The sequence below is a fragment of the Eucalyptus grandis genome, unplaced genomic scaffold (assembly GCF_016545825.1).
Source record: "Eucalyptus grandis isolate ANBG69807.140 unplaced genomic scaffold, ASM1654582v1 tig00006378, whole genome shotgun sequence".
Classification (NCBI taxonomy): Eukaryota; Viridiplantae; Streptophyta; class Magnoliopsida; order Myrtales; family Myrtaceae; genus Eucalyptus; species Eucalyptus grandis.
In genome coordinates this window covers 55,497-70,350 of record NW_024096439.1, presented here as the reverse complement: position 1 = coordinate 70,350, position 14,854 = coordinate 55,497, and the positions used below count along the sequence as shown (strand labels likewise).

Below are 14,854 nucleotides of genomic sequence, written 5' to 3'. Positions count from 1 at the left end.
CACTCAATGTTAGGTGAGATGAATATTGGATTAAGAAGATTCGAAATACCTAGATCCAGACTAAGGTATAACGAAAAAGATCGGAAAACATTCACATCAGAGTGAAATGCTTAACAACGAGTTTTGAGACATATATCAAGAATTTGGGAATACCTAGGACAAACCTGAGATATTCGTGAGGGTCACTTACCTCTTGGTAGACATAAATTTTGGAACATCGAGGATGTACTTCAAGTATTCATGGAGGTTTCTCACCTCGAGGCTTCTAAATGTCAAGAGCTCTTGGGTCTTCAAGGAAACATTACCTGTCAGACATGATTAGAGCAAGAATACATGCATTTGCTAAAGAAGTAAGCAATTCAGCACGCTCCAAAATCCACTGAAGCTTTTATCCATTCCATCAAGATTTATGCATGATGGTTTTACCATATTTGCACCACCAAATTTCCACTAGGAGAATCATCGTTTAAGACAATTTTCACTCATGACATGGATTTTCAAGAATACCAAATGAGAGACTTTCAGTCGAAAGGACTTTCACTCACTCTCATTAAGAAGGCTATTTTGTCCCGACCATTAATGTGGGATCACAGGAATTACTCAATCTTACTTTCATCGTGTCAATAAGGGTTCGAGTATTCTCGCAAACGGTACGACCTTGTCAATCTGAAAGGTCTTTATCAGGACTGTAATGGAGGCTCGGTCAATGGCTCAACAAAGAGGGACTCTTCGAGTCAAGGCTAATGAAAGAACAATACTTCGCAATCACCTTCGGGTTTACAAGTCAAGGAACCTGCGGAATGAGATAGAAATGGCCTTGCTTGCACTTCTTCGAGCGATGCTTTTAAGCATATGAATTCCTATGCTAATTTCGGTGCCCTATTCTGAAGAGACTTTGTAAGGGACGTAACGTAGGTTAAGTTTATGGGTTGAGAAGTGAATGGATCATTAGGCTCAAAATGTGTATAGGGGGATGAGAATTGGTGATCATCTTGGCATTGTCACCGGTCTTCTTTTTCACCATTGGGATTTTCCTCATAGGTACTACAAAAACTTGGCATTTGAGTTCTTTGAATACCACTCCATTGGGAATACACTCTTTTACAACTGATAATCATTTATCTTGACTCTTTCTTTCATTTTCTATGGGCATTGGCCTTGCTTTTACCAGGCACACTGCTTTTTCATGCCCCTTTTGTTTTTTTTTTTTTTAAATAACCACGTAATGCTTTAACATTTGGGTTCTTGAGGAGTTTTCATTTTTTTGTCAGCACTCGGGATTCTGCTGCTTGAACATTTGTTGTTTGCCTTGCCCCGGTGTGGGGGATGATCACCAATTGGGTTTAAATGAAGCGAATTTACAGGCTCAAGGGGCTTACGCAATGGATAAAGTGTGTTGGATAGAGAAAGAACTGCTCTTCATCATCCTAAGGCACTTAAATTACCGTATGAATTCAATGTAGTAGCAATACCTGAAGATTGATGCAAGTGAGAGCAAGAATATTCCTATCAATTTCCTCACCTCTTGATGTCGTCTTACCTCCAGTTTGCCCCAATGTGGAGTGGTTCTTGACAGGGGTAATTTAAAAATTATTCACGTGTGTGGGCTCAAAAGGGTTTAAACAATGGATGTTCACGTAGTGTTTGGGATAGAGAATGAACCGCCTCTCATCATTTCGATCATCGTATCTTTCGCGAGAAAACTCTTTTCCTTATAGACATGGAATTTCCTACACTCATCTCACCAGTATATGAGCAAGGGACTGTGTATAGGATAAAGCTTGCCTTTCATCATCCTGACATGTCTCATTTAGCATGTTCAATTCATCCCACATCATTCATTAACTTGATCGATGGTGACGATCCTCAGTGAAATTGGTAATTAAACAGGTAAAACTATCATGCAAAATTCTCCTTTGAAATGTCACAAGTACTTCATGAACTCAGCAGCTTTGAACACAAAGAGTTTGCAGCTCAAAAAAAAGAAAGAAAAGGGTTGGTAAAATTTTTTTTTTTTTTTTTTTTTTTTTTTTTTTGGCAAACTCGTTGCCGTTTCCAGGGATCGAACCCTGGTCGCTCTCGGACCTTTTCATTCCCCGTGCCACCAGGCCAAGGCGCTGGTGGTGTCCTCAGGGCGTTTCCTTTTTTATTTAATTGAACTGACACTAGGTCAACACGTCTGATATACCGAATTAAATGAATTCAATATGTGTATGGAACAGGGCCTACTTCTCATTTCATTCAATCCATTCCCACATAATTCAATGAAGAAATGAGTACCTTCAATTCACAACAAATTCTTTCAAGGGTAGTACTTCTTCACAAAGATCGAGTTAACGGGATTAGAAAACTCACGACCATCCATTTCGTAAGGATTAAAGCACCTCCGGAGTACCCTCTTCACCATATACGGGCCTCTATAATTTGGAGCAAATTTGCCTCCGGATCGGAAAATCGGCAACACCTTTCTTAGAACTAGATCATTCACTTCGAAGTGTCTTGGCCGTACCTTCCGATTGAAAGACTTGGCTACTCTTTGTTGATACGTCGACCATGGCAAAGAGCTTTTAACCTTTTCTCATCAATTAGGTTCAACTGCTCGAACCTTTGTTGTGTCCATTCTGCCTCGGACAATTCCACTTGGGATAAAACTCTCAAAGAGGGGATTTCTACTTCCACAGGCAAGACTGCCTCCATGCCATAAACTAAGGAGAAAGGGGTTGCCCCGGTAGATGTTCGGATCGATGTCCGATACGCCATTAGAGCAAAGGGTAACCTGTCATGCCAATCTCGATAATTCTCGGCTGTCTTAGCCAGGATCTTCTTGATGTTCTTATTAGCTGCCTCAACAGCTCCATTCATTTGTGGGCGGTAAGGTGATGAATTCAAATGCTTGATTTTGAACTTACTGAACAACTCATCAACAAACTTGTTATTCAGATTTGTCCCATTGTCAGTGACAATTGCTTCGGGGACACCATAACGGGCGATTATGTCACGCTTAATAAACTTCACAACGTTTCGAGCCGTGACATTAGCATATGATGCGGCTTCAATCCACTTTGAGAAATAATCTATTGCCACCAATATGAATCGGTGCCCATTTGAAGCTTTGGGATTTATTGGGCCGATCACATCAATCCCCCACATTGAAAAAGGCCATGGCTCAGATAGTTGGTGCAACTCCGTTGGAGGAACATTTATTCTATCTCCATGAATTTGGCAACGATGGCAACTTCTAACATGCTGTATGCAGTCACTTTCCAGCGCAGGCCAATAGTAACCTAGTCTCATGATCTTCTTGGCCAACATGTGCCCATTCATGTGTGGGCCACAAACTCCTTCATGTACCTCTTGCATGATTTGGGTAGCTTCTGCTTCATCTACGCACCTCAATAGAATTGAATCATAAGATCTCTTGTATAAATTCTTACCACTGACAAAGAACTTTGAGGCCATCTTCATTATGTATTTTCTATCGGCTGGAGTGCTCCCTTCTGGAAATTCCTGCTTTTGAATATAGTTCATGATGTCATAATACCACGGCTTCTCATCAAGTTCTTCATTCACAGCCATGCAATAAGAAGGTTTGGCTAGAACCTCAATTTTCAAAGGCTCAACTTCTAAACCATCGGTAACTTGCAACATGGATGACAACGTTGCCAAGGCATCGGCGAACTGATTATGGGATCTAGCCAAATAGTCAAATGAAATTTCATCGAACTCCTTCACCAATTCTTCGAGGTACTTATGATACGGCAGTAATTTGGCATCCCTGGTCTTCCATTCACCTACAGTCTGGAGTATGATCAGTGCAGAATCTCCATATACCTTCAATTTGGCCACTCCCATTTCAATTGCGGCCTGAAGTCCGAGAATACAAGCTTCGTATTCAGCTATATTGTTAGTGCATGGGAATATTAATTTTGCGGCTACTGGGTGGTGTTGTCCGTCTGGGGATATCAGTACTGCCCCAGTACCAGAACCGGACAAGTTCACAGCTCCATCGAAGAACATGGACCATGCATCTTCATTTATGGCCAAAATACGATCATCCGAGGGACAATCATCATCATTGAAGGTTCTAGGATTCTCAGCCAATAAATCAGCAATCGCTCGGCCTTTAACTGATTTTTGTGGCATGAACTGCACGTCGAATTCCGAAATCAAGACCTGCCATTTGGCTAGCTTACCCACCAAAGCTGGTTGATTAAATAAATACTTGATGGGATCGTTCTCGATCACGAAAACGTCTGGTAATGCAAGGTGTACTGTCGCGCCTATGCAATACCCATACTAACGCGGCACAAGTTTTTTCAGCATCAGAATATTTTAGCTCTGAGACAGTGAACTTTTTACTGAGGTAATAAATGGCCCGTTCCTTCTGATCCACGGGACTTTTCTGGGCTAACATCGCGCCGAGTGACTCACTATGGATTGTGAGATACAAAGTCAAAGGATGCCCCGATATTGGTGGGACAAGAACTGGTGGATTCATCAAATATTGCTTCAGCTTATCAAACGCCTCTCGACATTCATCATTCCACTCAACTCGTACGTTTTTCCTCAAGAGTTTGAAGAATGGCTTAGCGGTCTCCGAGAGTTGGGAAATGAATCGTGCAATGTAATTCAGTCTCCCTAGGAGACTCCGGACCTCCTTCACTGTCGACGGAGGTTGCAACTCACATATTGCTTTGGCTTTAGATGGGTCAATTTCGATCCCTTTGCTACTCACCATAAACCCAAGTAATTTTCCTGATGCTGCCCCGAACACGCACTTGGCAGGGTTTAAACGGAGTTTGAATTCACGAAGCCGATCAAATAATTTCTTGAGGGTTTCAACATGACTTTTACCAGGTCGGGTTTTTGCAATCATATCATCAACATACACCTCAATTTCTTCATGCATCATGTCATGGAACAATGTAACCATGGCTCGCTGGTAAGTTGCCCCTGCATTTTTGAGTCCGAAGGGCATGACCTTATAATGAAAGGTTCCCCACGGGGTGATAAATGCTGTCTTCTCTTTATCTTCATCCTTCATTCTTATTTGGTTGTAGCCAGAAAAACCATCCATGAAGGAGAATAATTCAAATCCGGCAGTACTATCCACGAGAACATCGATATGTGGCAATGGGAAGTCATCCTTTGGGCTGGCCTTGTTCAAATCCCGGTAATCAACACACACTCGGACTCGACCGTCTTTCTTCATGACCGGTACTATGTTGGCCACCCATTCAGGGTATTGCGAGACTTCGATGAATCCCACTTTGAGAAGTTTCATTACTTCCTCTTCTATTTTCTTCGAGAGCTCTGGTTTAGTCCTCCGAAGCTTCTGCTTCTTGGGATGCACGTCTGGATTAGTGGGCAAACAATGTTCCACAATCGACGGATCTAAACCCGGCATATCAGCGTATGTCCAAGCAAAGATATCTTGATATTCTTTTAGCAATTGAGTCAGGTGCTCGGCCTCATCTTTGGGAAGATTTGCCCCAATCTTTATCTCTTTGGGCTCCTCGGCATCACTCAGATTAATAGTGACGGTTTGCTCAGAGGTGAGAACTTTGGGTTTTTCATGTTGCTCCCAACTTTGTTGTATTCCAATGGAGTCACCATTTGGATCATCAAGGTCATCACCGTCATCGCTCATGACATTGGATTGGACCAATTTCACCTCTTTGCCTATCATAAGGCTGCTCCTGAAACATAAAATGGATAGTTCAAAAAGACAAACAGGGCTAAAAGGCATGAATTTCTTTTCTATTTTTTTCAAATTTTTTGATTGATTTTTTTCGAATTTTTATTTTATTTAAAGAATTTTGGCAAAAATATTTTGGAAAAACTTTTTGACACGAGGAAGCATGATGAAGCCCAGGCCTCAGAATTCTCCTTGGATTTTTCTTTTCTTTCATCGGTTGGATATCATCCACGGGCTGGTTTGGTATACCCCATCATGCCCTCAAAATAAAACTTGTAATTGATATTCATCAACCAAAATTACATTTATTGGATTGAAAAGTACGACAATCAAACCCTAGCAAACATCCACCCTGACAAACGATACGCAAAATATGATAAGCAAACCCTAGAAAACATCAAGTCCTAAAAACGATAATATTCCCACGCAGGGGAGTGCGGAAAAGTAAATGTGTTACTCTTGTGGGCTAGCACCCATTTCCTCGGATGGTTCTTCATCAATGGCACCTATGAGGAGATCATCGAATAGAGTCGTGATCCCTTCCATCCCATCATCTGGATCCTCTGTCCTTGAAGTTGTCGGGTCGTCCATGCTATTCCATCCATCGAGCACGATACCTCGGGTGTCGATCATTCCTCCCTCATCATGCATCATTCTAGCAGGGCCCGGGAATGTCTCGCGGATATTGAGGAGTAATGAGTTTCTCCTCTCTTGTTCATGTCCTCCACCTCTTCCATGGTACCCTAATCCGGCGGAACGAAACCTTCGAGGGGCTTCAATAGGATTCCGGATGCCCTGTTCTTGTCTACCAAGTCCATGGCCAGGAATAAAGCCATTTCCAACCATCACTCTTGCTACCATAACTGCTGCATTTGACACATCAGGGATGGGTGCTGTCGATCCTCGAGATGCATGAATAGTGGATACGAGCTCAAACGATTGGTAGCTCGACTCCTCCCTACGTTCCGGCTCGACATAGGGGATAGCCGTCTCATGATAGATCCGATGATCCTCCTCGCCATGAACAATGACTAGCTTTCCTTTGACAACAAATTTCACACTTTGGTGGAGACTTGATGGCACGGCTCAGCAGATATGAATCCAAGGACGACCTAATAGGAAATTGAATGCTGTAGGAATGTCCATCACCTGGAAAAGGACGTTGAACATCACCGGCCCTATTTGCAGATCAAGGTGGGTCTCTCCTATCACCTCCTTTCTCGTACCATCAAAAGCTCGGACGGAGGTCTTTGCAGCACTTATTTTTGAAGGATCTATTTTCAGGCGGTGAAGAGTTGCCAATGGACAGATATTCAAGGCAGACCCATTATCAATGAGTACTCGAGCCACATGGGAAGCCTTGCACTTGACGGATATATATAATGCCTTAGTGTGTCCCCTCCCCTCAAGAGGGAATTCTTCATCAGAAAAGGCTATTAAATCCTTAAGAAGAATCGATCCTACGAATTCCTCCAACCTGTCTACCTCAATCGTCTCTGGTACACGAACTTCGCTTAGAACCTTCATTAGAGACTTTTGATGTGTAGGAGATGTTTGCAAGAGTTCAAGTAAGGAGATCTGAGCGGGCAATTTCCGCAACTGGTCAACCACATTATACTCACTTGCTTTGATTATAGCCAGAAATTCTTTAGCCTCTTCATCAGTAACTGGCTTTGCCGGTTGGGCATTAGCTTGAGCATAGGTCCGACCAGACCTTGTAATCAGGTCAACATCTAGCTCATATGACCAAGGGACTGCTTTGTTATCCTTGTACTCATATAGTCAGGGCATCTCAATAATTATTTCTTCATCGCTGAAGGCACTTTCTATCAATCCTTCATGGTCGGAGGCGTCCTCAAGTGGGGGCATGTCCTCGATCAATGGATCTGATTCACTTTTTTCAGCACCTAGCTTAGCAAATTCCTTCTCCCAATCAATGACGACTTCGGAGATGGTTGACACTGTTCCAGCTTGGTCAGCATATATGATCATGCCAGCCTTAACCATTTCTTGAACCCTTTTCTTCATGGTAGGCAAGGGAGGATTCTCATCTGTCGGATAGTAACCAACTCTAACTAATCCGCTATAGATATCTTTGACAGAGACCTTCAAGTTCATCTTTTTGCCAGCATTGAACTCGAAGATTGCATTCACGTTTCCCTGATGTTCCGGCAATGGATTCTCCTTGACATTCGGTTGGGTGGTACGGAAAGAAAATGCCTTAGTATCCAACAAATTTTGGATCTTGTGTTTCAAGGTCAAACATTCATCAGTTGAATGGCCGACCTCTCCCATATGATACTCACATTTTTTGGAGGGGTCATAGTTGGAGAATTTTTCAGCATTGGGCCGCTTTGGTTCGTGGGAGATCAATCCCTTGTTTCGGAGTATCGGTAAGACCTGAGATAGAGGGCCAGGAAGAGGAGAGAACTGCCTTTTGGTGAATTGCCGCTGTGCAGGCACTCGGCCTCCATCTTGCTGATTCCCGGGGACACGAACCATCGGAGGCTTACTAGGAGCTGGTTGCACATATGCAACATTGACTTCAGTGATTGGTTCTTTATCTTTCTTCATGGTGAACCTTTTGCCCTGAAGAGTTGGTTCATTGAACCATCCATCCCTTAGCCCCATCTCGATCTGTTCACCCACTGGGATAAGTTGGTTGAAGTTCTCAACGTATGTGCTAGCCATCCGGTTACGGAACTCATATGGGAGAGTCTTGACGAACAACTTCATCAACTCCTTGTTTGTAGGCTCAGGAGTGATTTGAGCTGCCAAGTTTCGCCACCTTACAACATACTCCTTAAATGACTCACTTTTCTTCTTTTCCATCCGCTCAAGATCTTCTCGGGAAGGTGCAATGTCCATGTTGAACTTATATTGTTTCAGGAAAGCATCAGCCACTTCACTCCAGGTGTCGAGAAGGTTTACATTCTTCATTATGTACCAGTTGAGTGCGGGCCCCGTCAAGCTTGCATGAAACGATTGGATCATGAGAGGCTCGTTCTTGACGTATTGGGCCATGCGTACGTGGTACATTTGCAAATGAGCTTTTGGGCAGGAAGTGCCATCGTATTTCTCGAACTCCGGCATCTTAAACTTCTTCGGCACTTTGACTTTCTCATAAACTGACAAGTCGAATGGGAGTGAATTATGCGACTCTTGCAATTGTTTCAGTTTCTCTTCAAGTTTGGCAAAGCGTTCATCTTGCTCCGCCTTAGGGACATTGTCGGGCTTAGCCTTTTCGGTTGTGACGAACAGTGGGTCATCCTCCAGCTCAGGCATGTCGTCATCACCCATGTGGGCCTTGTCCGTCTGCTTTGGGACTACTATCTCGGGGATAGCGGGTGCAAGAGTCTGATGCACTTGGAGGGATTGCATTTGATCTGTCATAAGTTGCATAGAGGTGAGCAACTGCTGGAGTTGATTTTCCACAGCGGTCATACGATCACGCATTTCGATTTGGTCGGCCATTTTTGCTCTTGATCTTGTAATGATGGGCGATCGTGGAGGATCCGTTATCACCTAATTTTGAAGAAATGAATACACATAAGCATTTCGTATAAAACATGCCGGTCCATGACGAAAGTCTAACTACTTTTATTGATGAAACTGTTTGACATTGACAATGTAAAAACTCGAAAGGCCCTAAACAAAAAAACAACTAATCAAGTAAAAGACTCAACTTCCTAAATATTAAGCTTAAAGTAAAAAGACTAAATAGATTCAAGCCACTTTATTTGGCCTGATCTATAAACAATCGGGAAGCCAACGCTCGACGTAATTGCCTCTTCTCCTTAGCGTCCTTCTTGGCTTGCTTCTCAAGTTCTTCAATCTTCCTTTTGTGACGATTAAGCTCTGCTTGTCGAGTGGGCTTTTCAGTCACATCTGGCACTTTTGGGAGAAACTCAGTCGGGATCTTGTGCTGACGGATGTACCGAGCCGTGGTACCGAGCCGTGGCATAGTAAATCTTTTCCTTCCCCTCAAGCTCATCTTTAAACAAGCTCAACTTTTGTTCGTGACATGCGAGCAAAGCTTGTTCGATACAGCGAAGCTCTTCTTTGTGATCACCATCCTTGGTAGTGAATCAGACTTAGAACAAACCTAGCTTAAGAGGAGGCGGTAGATCTTGCACAACTCAATATTAACGAGCCACTCGAAGTGGATAGTAGAAAGTGGCACCAGTAATCCCCAATAGCGGGATCGGCTCATTATCGCCATGAGAGAGACGTGCCTTGGAGACTTGGAACCATTTAGCATGCCATAGGAAAATCTTGGTATTCGGATTTTTCAATAATTTGACCCATTTTGAGAAAGAAAGATTTGGAGTTCGATCTTGATGATTTTTGAATACCTCGATGGGATGATGGGAATCAGTGAGATTAATAATTTTCATGCGAATATCGATCCTACTCATATGAGAAAAGAACCAGATTTGTAAAAGCTCAATTGGCGCACGAAAAGTTTTATCTTCATTTTCCTTAAATCGAGTGAGTGACAAGAATGTTTCAGCTAGAATGGTGTTGACAAAACTAATTCCGGCACATACTTGTTTGACCACCCATGTGACAGAAGGATTAATGGCGCCTTTACGAAGAGGAAAACAATAAACCCGAAGAAGGCTAGAAGGAAAATCTTACTTTTTAAAAGAGTGTCGCATTAACAAAACTCGATCCAGAAGGAGAAAGGACATGCATGACAATTATCTTTTAACACTCTTTTTATTTGATTCTTATCCATCCTAAGGAAGTCAGACAAAATTGATTCAGGCTCTAATCCAAGGGGTGGGCTTATTAATTCCAATTCCAAAGGTTTTCCTATGGCAATGCTATATTCTTCCAGAGTCGGAGTCAACTCGTGCTTACCAAATATGAATGTTGATGTTTGGGGGCACCAGAAATGAGCAAGTGCTTGCATGACGCCACTTTGGACATCGATGTCAAGGAGGGGAACAAGGCGACCAAGTCTACTTTCCACATAGCTTTGACCATCATTGCCAAGACGATCCCACCATGATTTGAGTTCAACCTTTGGTGCGAGGCATGAATCGAATGTCGGACCTTCCCATTGTTTATAGACCAAGACTCGACCAACCTAATGTCATGGACCGACCAAAGACATAATAAGGTAAGTAAATTGCAAGAGTAAAGGGTAGAGAACTTACTTTACCAGGCGATTAAAACAATCACATAGACAAGCGCATGAAACGTGGGGTTTGATTCCTAACTAGGAAGGCTAAGCAAAGTGGAGTTAAAAGGGTAGGATGACTAGTCGCAGCCTCGCGTACTAAATCAAATCCTCTTAACTCCGGCTCGACAAGAATGATACCCCAATGCGGCGCAGTCTCGCGGGCGAGGTAAACATTCCTAACACCAATAAAGAAATTTTCGGGATTGAGTTGGGCAACCTCTACTACGCGGCCTCGCGGTCGAAGTCGTATCCAACTCAATACCATCCTAAGTGTCCTAGTGCGGCCCAGGTCCGGCGGCGGGTTGTGTGTGCAATAGTGTAGTGCTAGATGCAAGGCATGCACAACAGTTTATATCAAGCAACACTTCATATGTGAAAGTAAACCATACATTCCTACACCTCCCTACAAAACAAAGGTTAGCAAACACTTCCCCTTATACCTCCCACTCTGTAAGAACATTTAACACCTTAAATGTTAGGGACGTACCTGGGATCCTTGCTGCCAAACAAAAACATTTTTCAAAAGAAAAGAAAAATTGGCCTAAGTCCACTAAGAGTTTTAACTCAAGTCCCCAGCGGAGTCGCCAAGCTGTCGCGACCTAAATTTCAGGTGCCCCACCTACGGTTTAGGTTAATGGATTGTTAAGCCTAGACTTAACTCGGGCTCTCCCAAGCCCATACCAATTCGCGACTTAGGTTCACGTTCTTAACATGCAATTGATTTTCAATTAGGAGTCGCCACTAATCTATTTTGGGTGGGTAGATTAGAAACCCAAGTAAAGTAATGGGAGAATTACTTCACTCCTACGAACCGAGATTGTGAGTTCGGGGACTTGGTTACACTAGATTTCTCTAATGCCCTTTCGGTACCATTCTTTTTTATTTTCAAAAATGTTTTTGCATGCAGCTTGAATTGATTTTAATTTATCTTCCTAACATGTGAGGTGATCATGCGGGTGCGTAAACCACCAATTTAACACCCAAGGAAGCGATGAATAAATTGCAGGACTTACCTCGTAACAACGAAAGCATCTAATGTTCCCTTTTTGCTTTTTTTTTTTTGTTTTGCTTCCACGCACGGCTTGGCTGCTACGATCAATTGAGAGGGGCAACACCGGTCGGAGCTCGGCAAGGGAAGACGTCGGAGTTCCGGCGAGGGCGGACCGGCGGCGTTGGCGGCAACACCGGCGGACTCGGGCGAAACAAGAAGCGTCACTTGGGCGGAAGTCTCGGATGAGACTCGGATCTGCACAACAGCGGCTTCGTCGGGCGGAGCAGAGTCGCTGGGCTGGCAGTGGCGGCGCGGCGGTCAACAGCAGGCGGTCGGGTTGCGGCTCAGTGGTGCTCGGAGAAAGGCGAGCACGGTGGTCGTTGGCGTTGGGTCACAATGAGGGGAACGGAGGCGCTGCAGCAGAGGATGGAGCGGCTCGGCGGGCGACTCGGCGTCGACTCGAGGCTCGGGCGAGCGAGGAGAGGCGGAGTGGCGCAGGTGATCGGCGGAGCGACGAGCGTCCGGAGTCGAGCAAGGCGTCGCAGTCGCAGCTAGCGGCGAGCCGTGTCGCGAGGGGCGACTCCGGTGGTGCAAGGACGATGATGGTCGTGGGGATGGTCACGGCAATGGAGCTTCGAGCGGTTGGAGCTGTCGGGTTGTCACGACCACAACAGAGCGACGAGGGCGGCGCGAGCTCGTGGGTGGTGCTCGCACGGGGCGGCCGGCGGTGCGGTGGCTCGGATCTCGCTGCGAGGTAGCCGTTGAGGAGGCGTTGGTAGGGAGCGGAGGCGGAGCAGAGCGTTACGGCGGTGTTGTCGTTGGGGGCAGTAAATGTAATGTGGAGGCTGAGCGAGGGACGCGCGGTGACCGGACTGCGGGGACGTTGCTAGCGACGGACGAGCGCGGTGGATGCGGAGCGGAGGCGGAGCGGCGGTGCTACAAGAGCAAAAGGCGGTGTCGGCTTCGTGGCTTCGGGGCGGGAGCAACGACACAAGCTCGCGGGCGGAGACGGTGGTGCGCTCGGAGACGACGAACGGGGCTCAATCACATGGTCACGGACGGAGCGAAAGCGGCGGTAGAGTCGCTCGGGCGTGCGGTGGCTCGGCCTCTGGTCCTGGCGTCGCGGGTCTGCAGCAGTGGTGGCGGAGGAGCGGTGGAGTGTCGGGTCACGGTGGGTTGGTGCGCACAGCAGGCGGGGCGGCGTGCGGCGGAGGTGGAGGCGCGGCGGTACGAGCGCAGGCAGCAGGGGTCGACGGCAGAAGCCTCGCCAAGAAGAAGAACAAGATCTGTTCTCTGTTCTTTCTTCCCTTTTTTTCTTTTCTCTCCACTCGTGTGTCTCTCTATGGACTCGGTGAATTTTTTTTTTCCCCCACTTGCGCGGCTTCTTGTGGTCTTATTTATAGGCCGTCCATTGCCTCTTGAAGATAGCCAACCGTATTGTGAACGTTGCCGTAACTTTTAAGCTGAACGTTGCCCTTTGCCCTTTTTTAATCTTCTTTTCTTCTGACAAACTCTCCTTTTATTTTTTTAATATCTTCCCCTGACATCTTCTTTTCTTGTCCGAAGGAGGAGCCCCTTCCCAATGAATATTTTAGCTCTCTTTCTCTCTGACACTCTTCTTTGCTTCACCAAAATTAACGACCCACCCTTGAGATAATATATTATAATATGGGCTTTCCTTTTGCTTCTTCGAGGCTCCTCACGTCCGCGGAATTCTTGCGCATGCATGTGCATGCATTAATGAGCTAGAGACAATGGAGGCGTGGGAACTTTGCAACAACTCACTATAATATTATAAAATGGTGAGCCCATGTTCTCGCAGACTTTCTCCAGAATTCTCGCGTGTGTAGCGGAGAATTTTTATTTGCTTTCTTCACGCTTGCGGCTTCTCTAGAGTTTTTACGTCTGCCGAATTTTATCCACACATGTGCATGCATTAATGAGGAAGAGACAATACACGTGAATCAGCAAGAAAGAGACCACCTTTTGTGAATGTAATCGCCTGCGAGCCGCTGCGTTTGGTTGCCTTTTAGTATCGATGTAAATGCGACTACATGAAAATGCAATTTTAGTACTATTTTTTCTTAGGGGTTAAAGATTAATCCCTAAATTTTCATGCAATTAATTATTAATCAAAATTTAGGTGTCAACAGCTTGGTACGCCTTGCTTGTGGTGCTATGTCTCGTGCGCTTTAGGGTTTGGGTTTTCGTTTGGGTATTCGATGGCCACGTCCTCTGGTGCGATTGCTGGCTAGGTCAATAAGGCCCACCAGGCATCGAAAGATGCTCGTGGGCGAAGCCTTGTAAGGCCCTCTCCCTCTCCTTCCCGAAATCCTTCACCCCCTATAGCTGAAGGAACTACGAGATCCCTTAATGCTCCTGCGCCTGTTTCGATGGAGGCCCAGCCGGTTCCAACCAAGGCCCCTCAGGGCCTTGGTTGGAAGGCACGGGCGTAGCCGTGTGAAGCCTTCTAACGGCCGGGCTCCACCCAAAGACCAACAGGGGAAGGGTTCGAAACCCCCTCTAGCCCGATCCTGGGTTAATGTAGCTAAATTGGCTACTAAGGGCTATGAGTTAATCTATGTGCCACCAACCTTCGTAGATAACAAGCCTGTTGTTACTTTGTCAGAGGAAATTCTGGAGGCCACAGATCCAAAGTGGCACCAGTGCCTCGTTGGTTACTACGTGGGGAAAAAACTCCTTTTTAAGATGACTGAAACTGCCCTAAAACATGCGTGGGGTCAAAGTTGGCTAAGGTGATGGCTAATGACCAAGGATTCTATTTCTTCCATATCCCTGATCGAGCGTGTCGTAGGAAAATTCTCAAAGAGGAACCGATTACAGTGGCTAGAGTCTCGCTAATTCTTCAGCAGTGGCGGCCTCTTTTGAAGCTTAAGAAAGACAACCAAACCTCCGTTCCTATCTGGATAAGGCTCAAGAATATCCCCTATGCTTTGTGGCCGGGAATAAACGC

General features: G+C 45.2%; 1 protein-coding gene across 1 annotated transcript; it reads right to left on the bottom strand.

Annotated features, from left to right (window-relative positions):
- Positions 1 to 2,302: 2,302 nt before the first annotated feature.
- On the bottom strand, positions 2,303 to 9,172 carry LOC104438720. The gene is given in 10 exon segments (XM_039305796.1): positions 2,303 to 2,367; positions 2,370 to 2,395; positions 2,397 to 2,547; positions 2,550 to 4,247; positions 4,250 to 4,279; positions 4,282 to 5,699; positions 6,156 to 6,733; positions 6,848 to 7,431; positions 7,522 to 8,440; positions 8,630 to 9,172. Coding segments are annotated over 10 exon segments (6,012 nt in total).
- Positions 9,173 to 14,854: the final 5,682 nt, after the last annotated feature.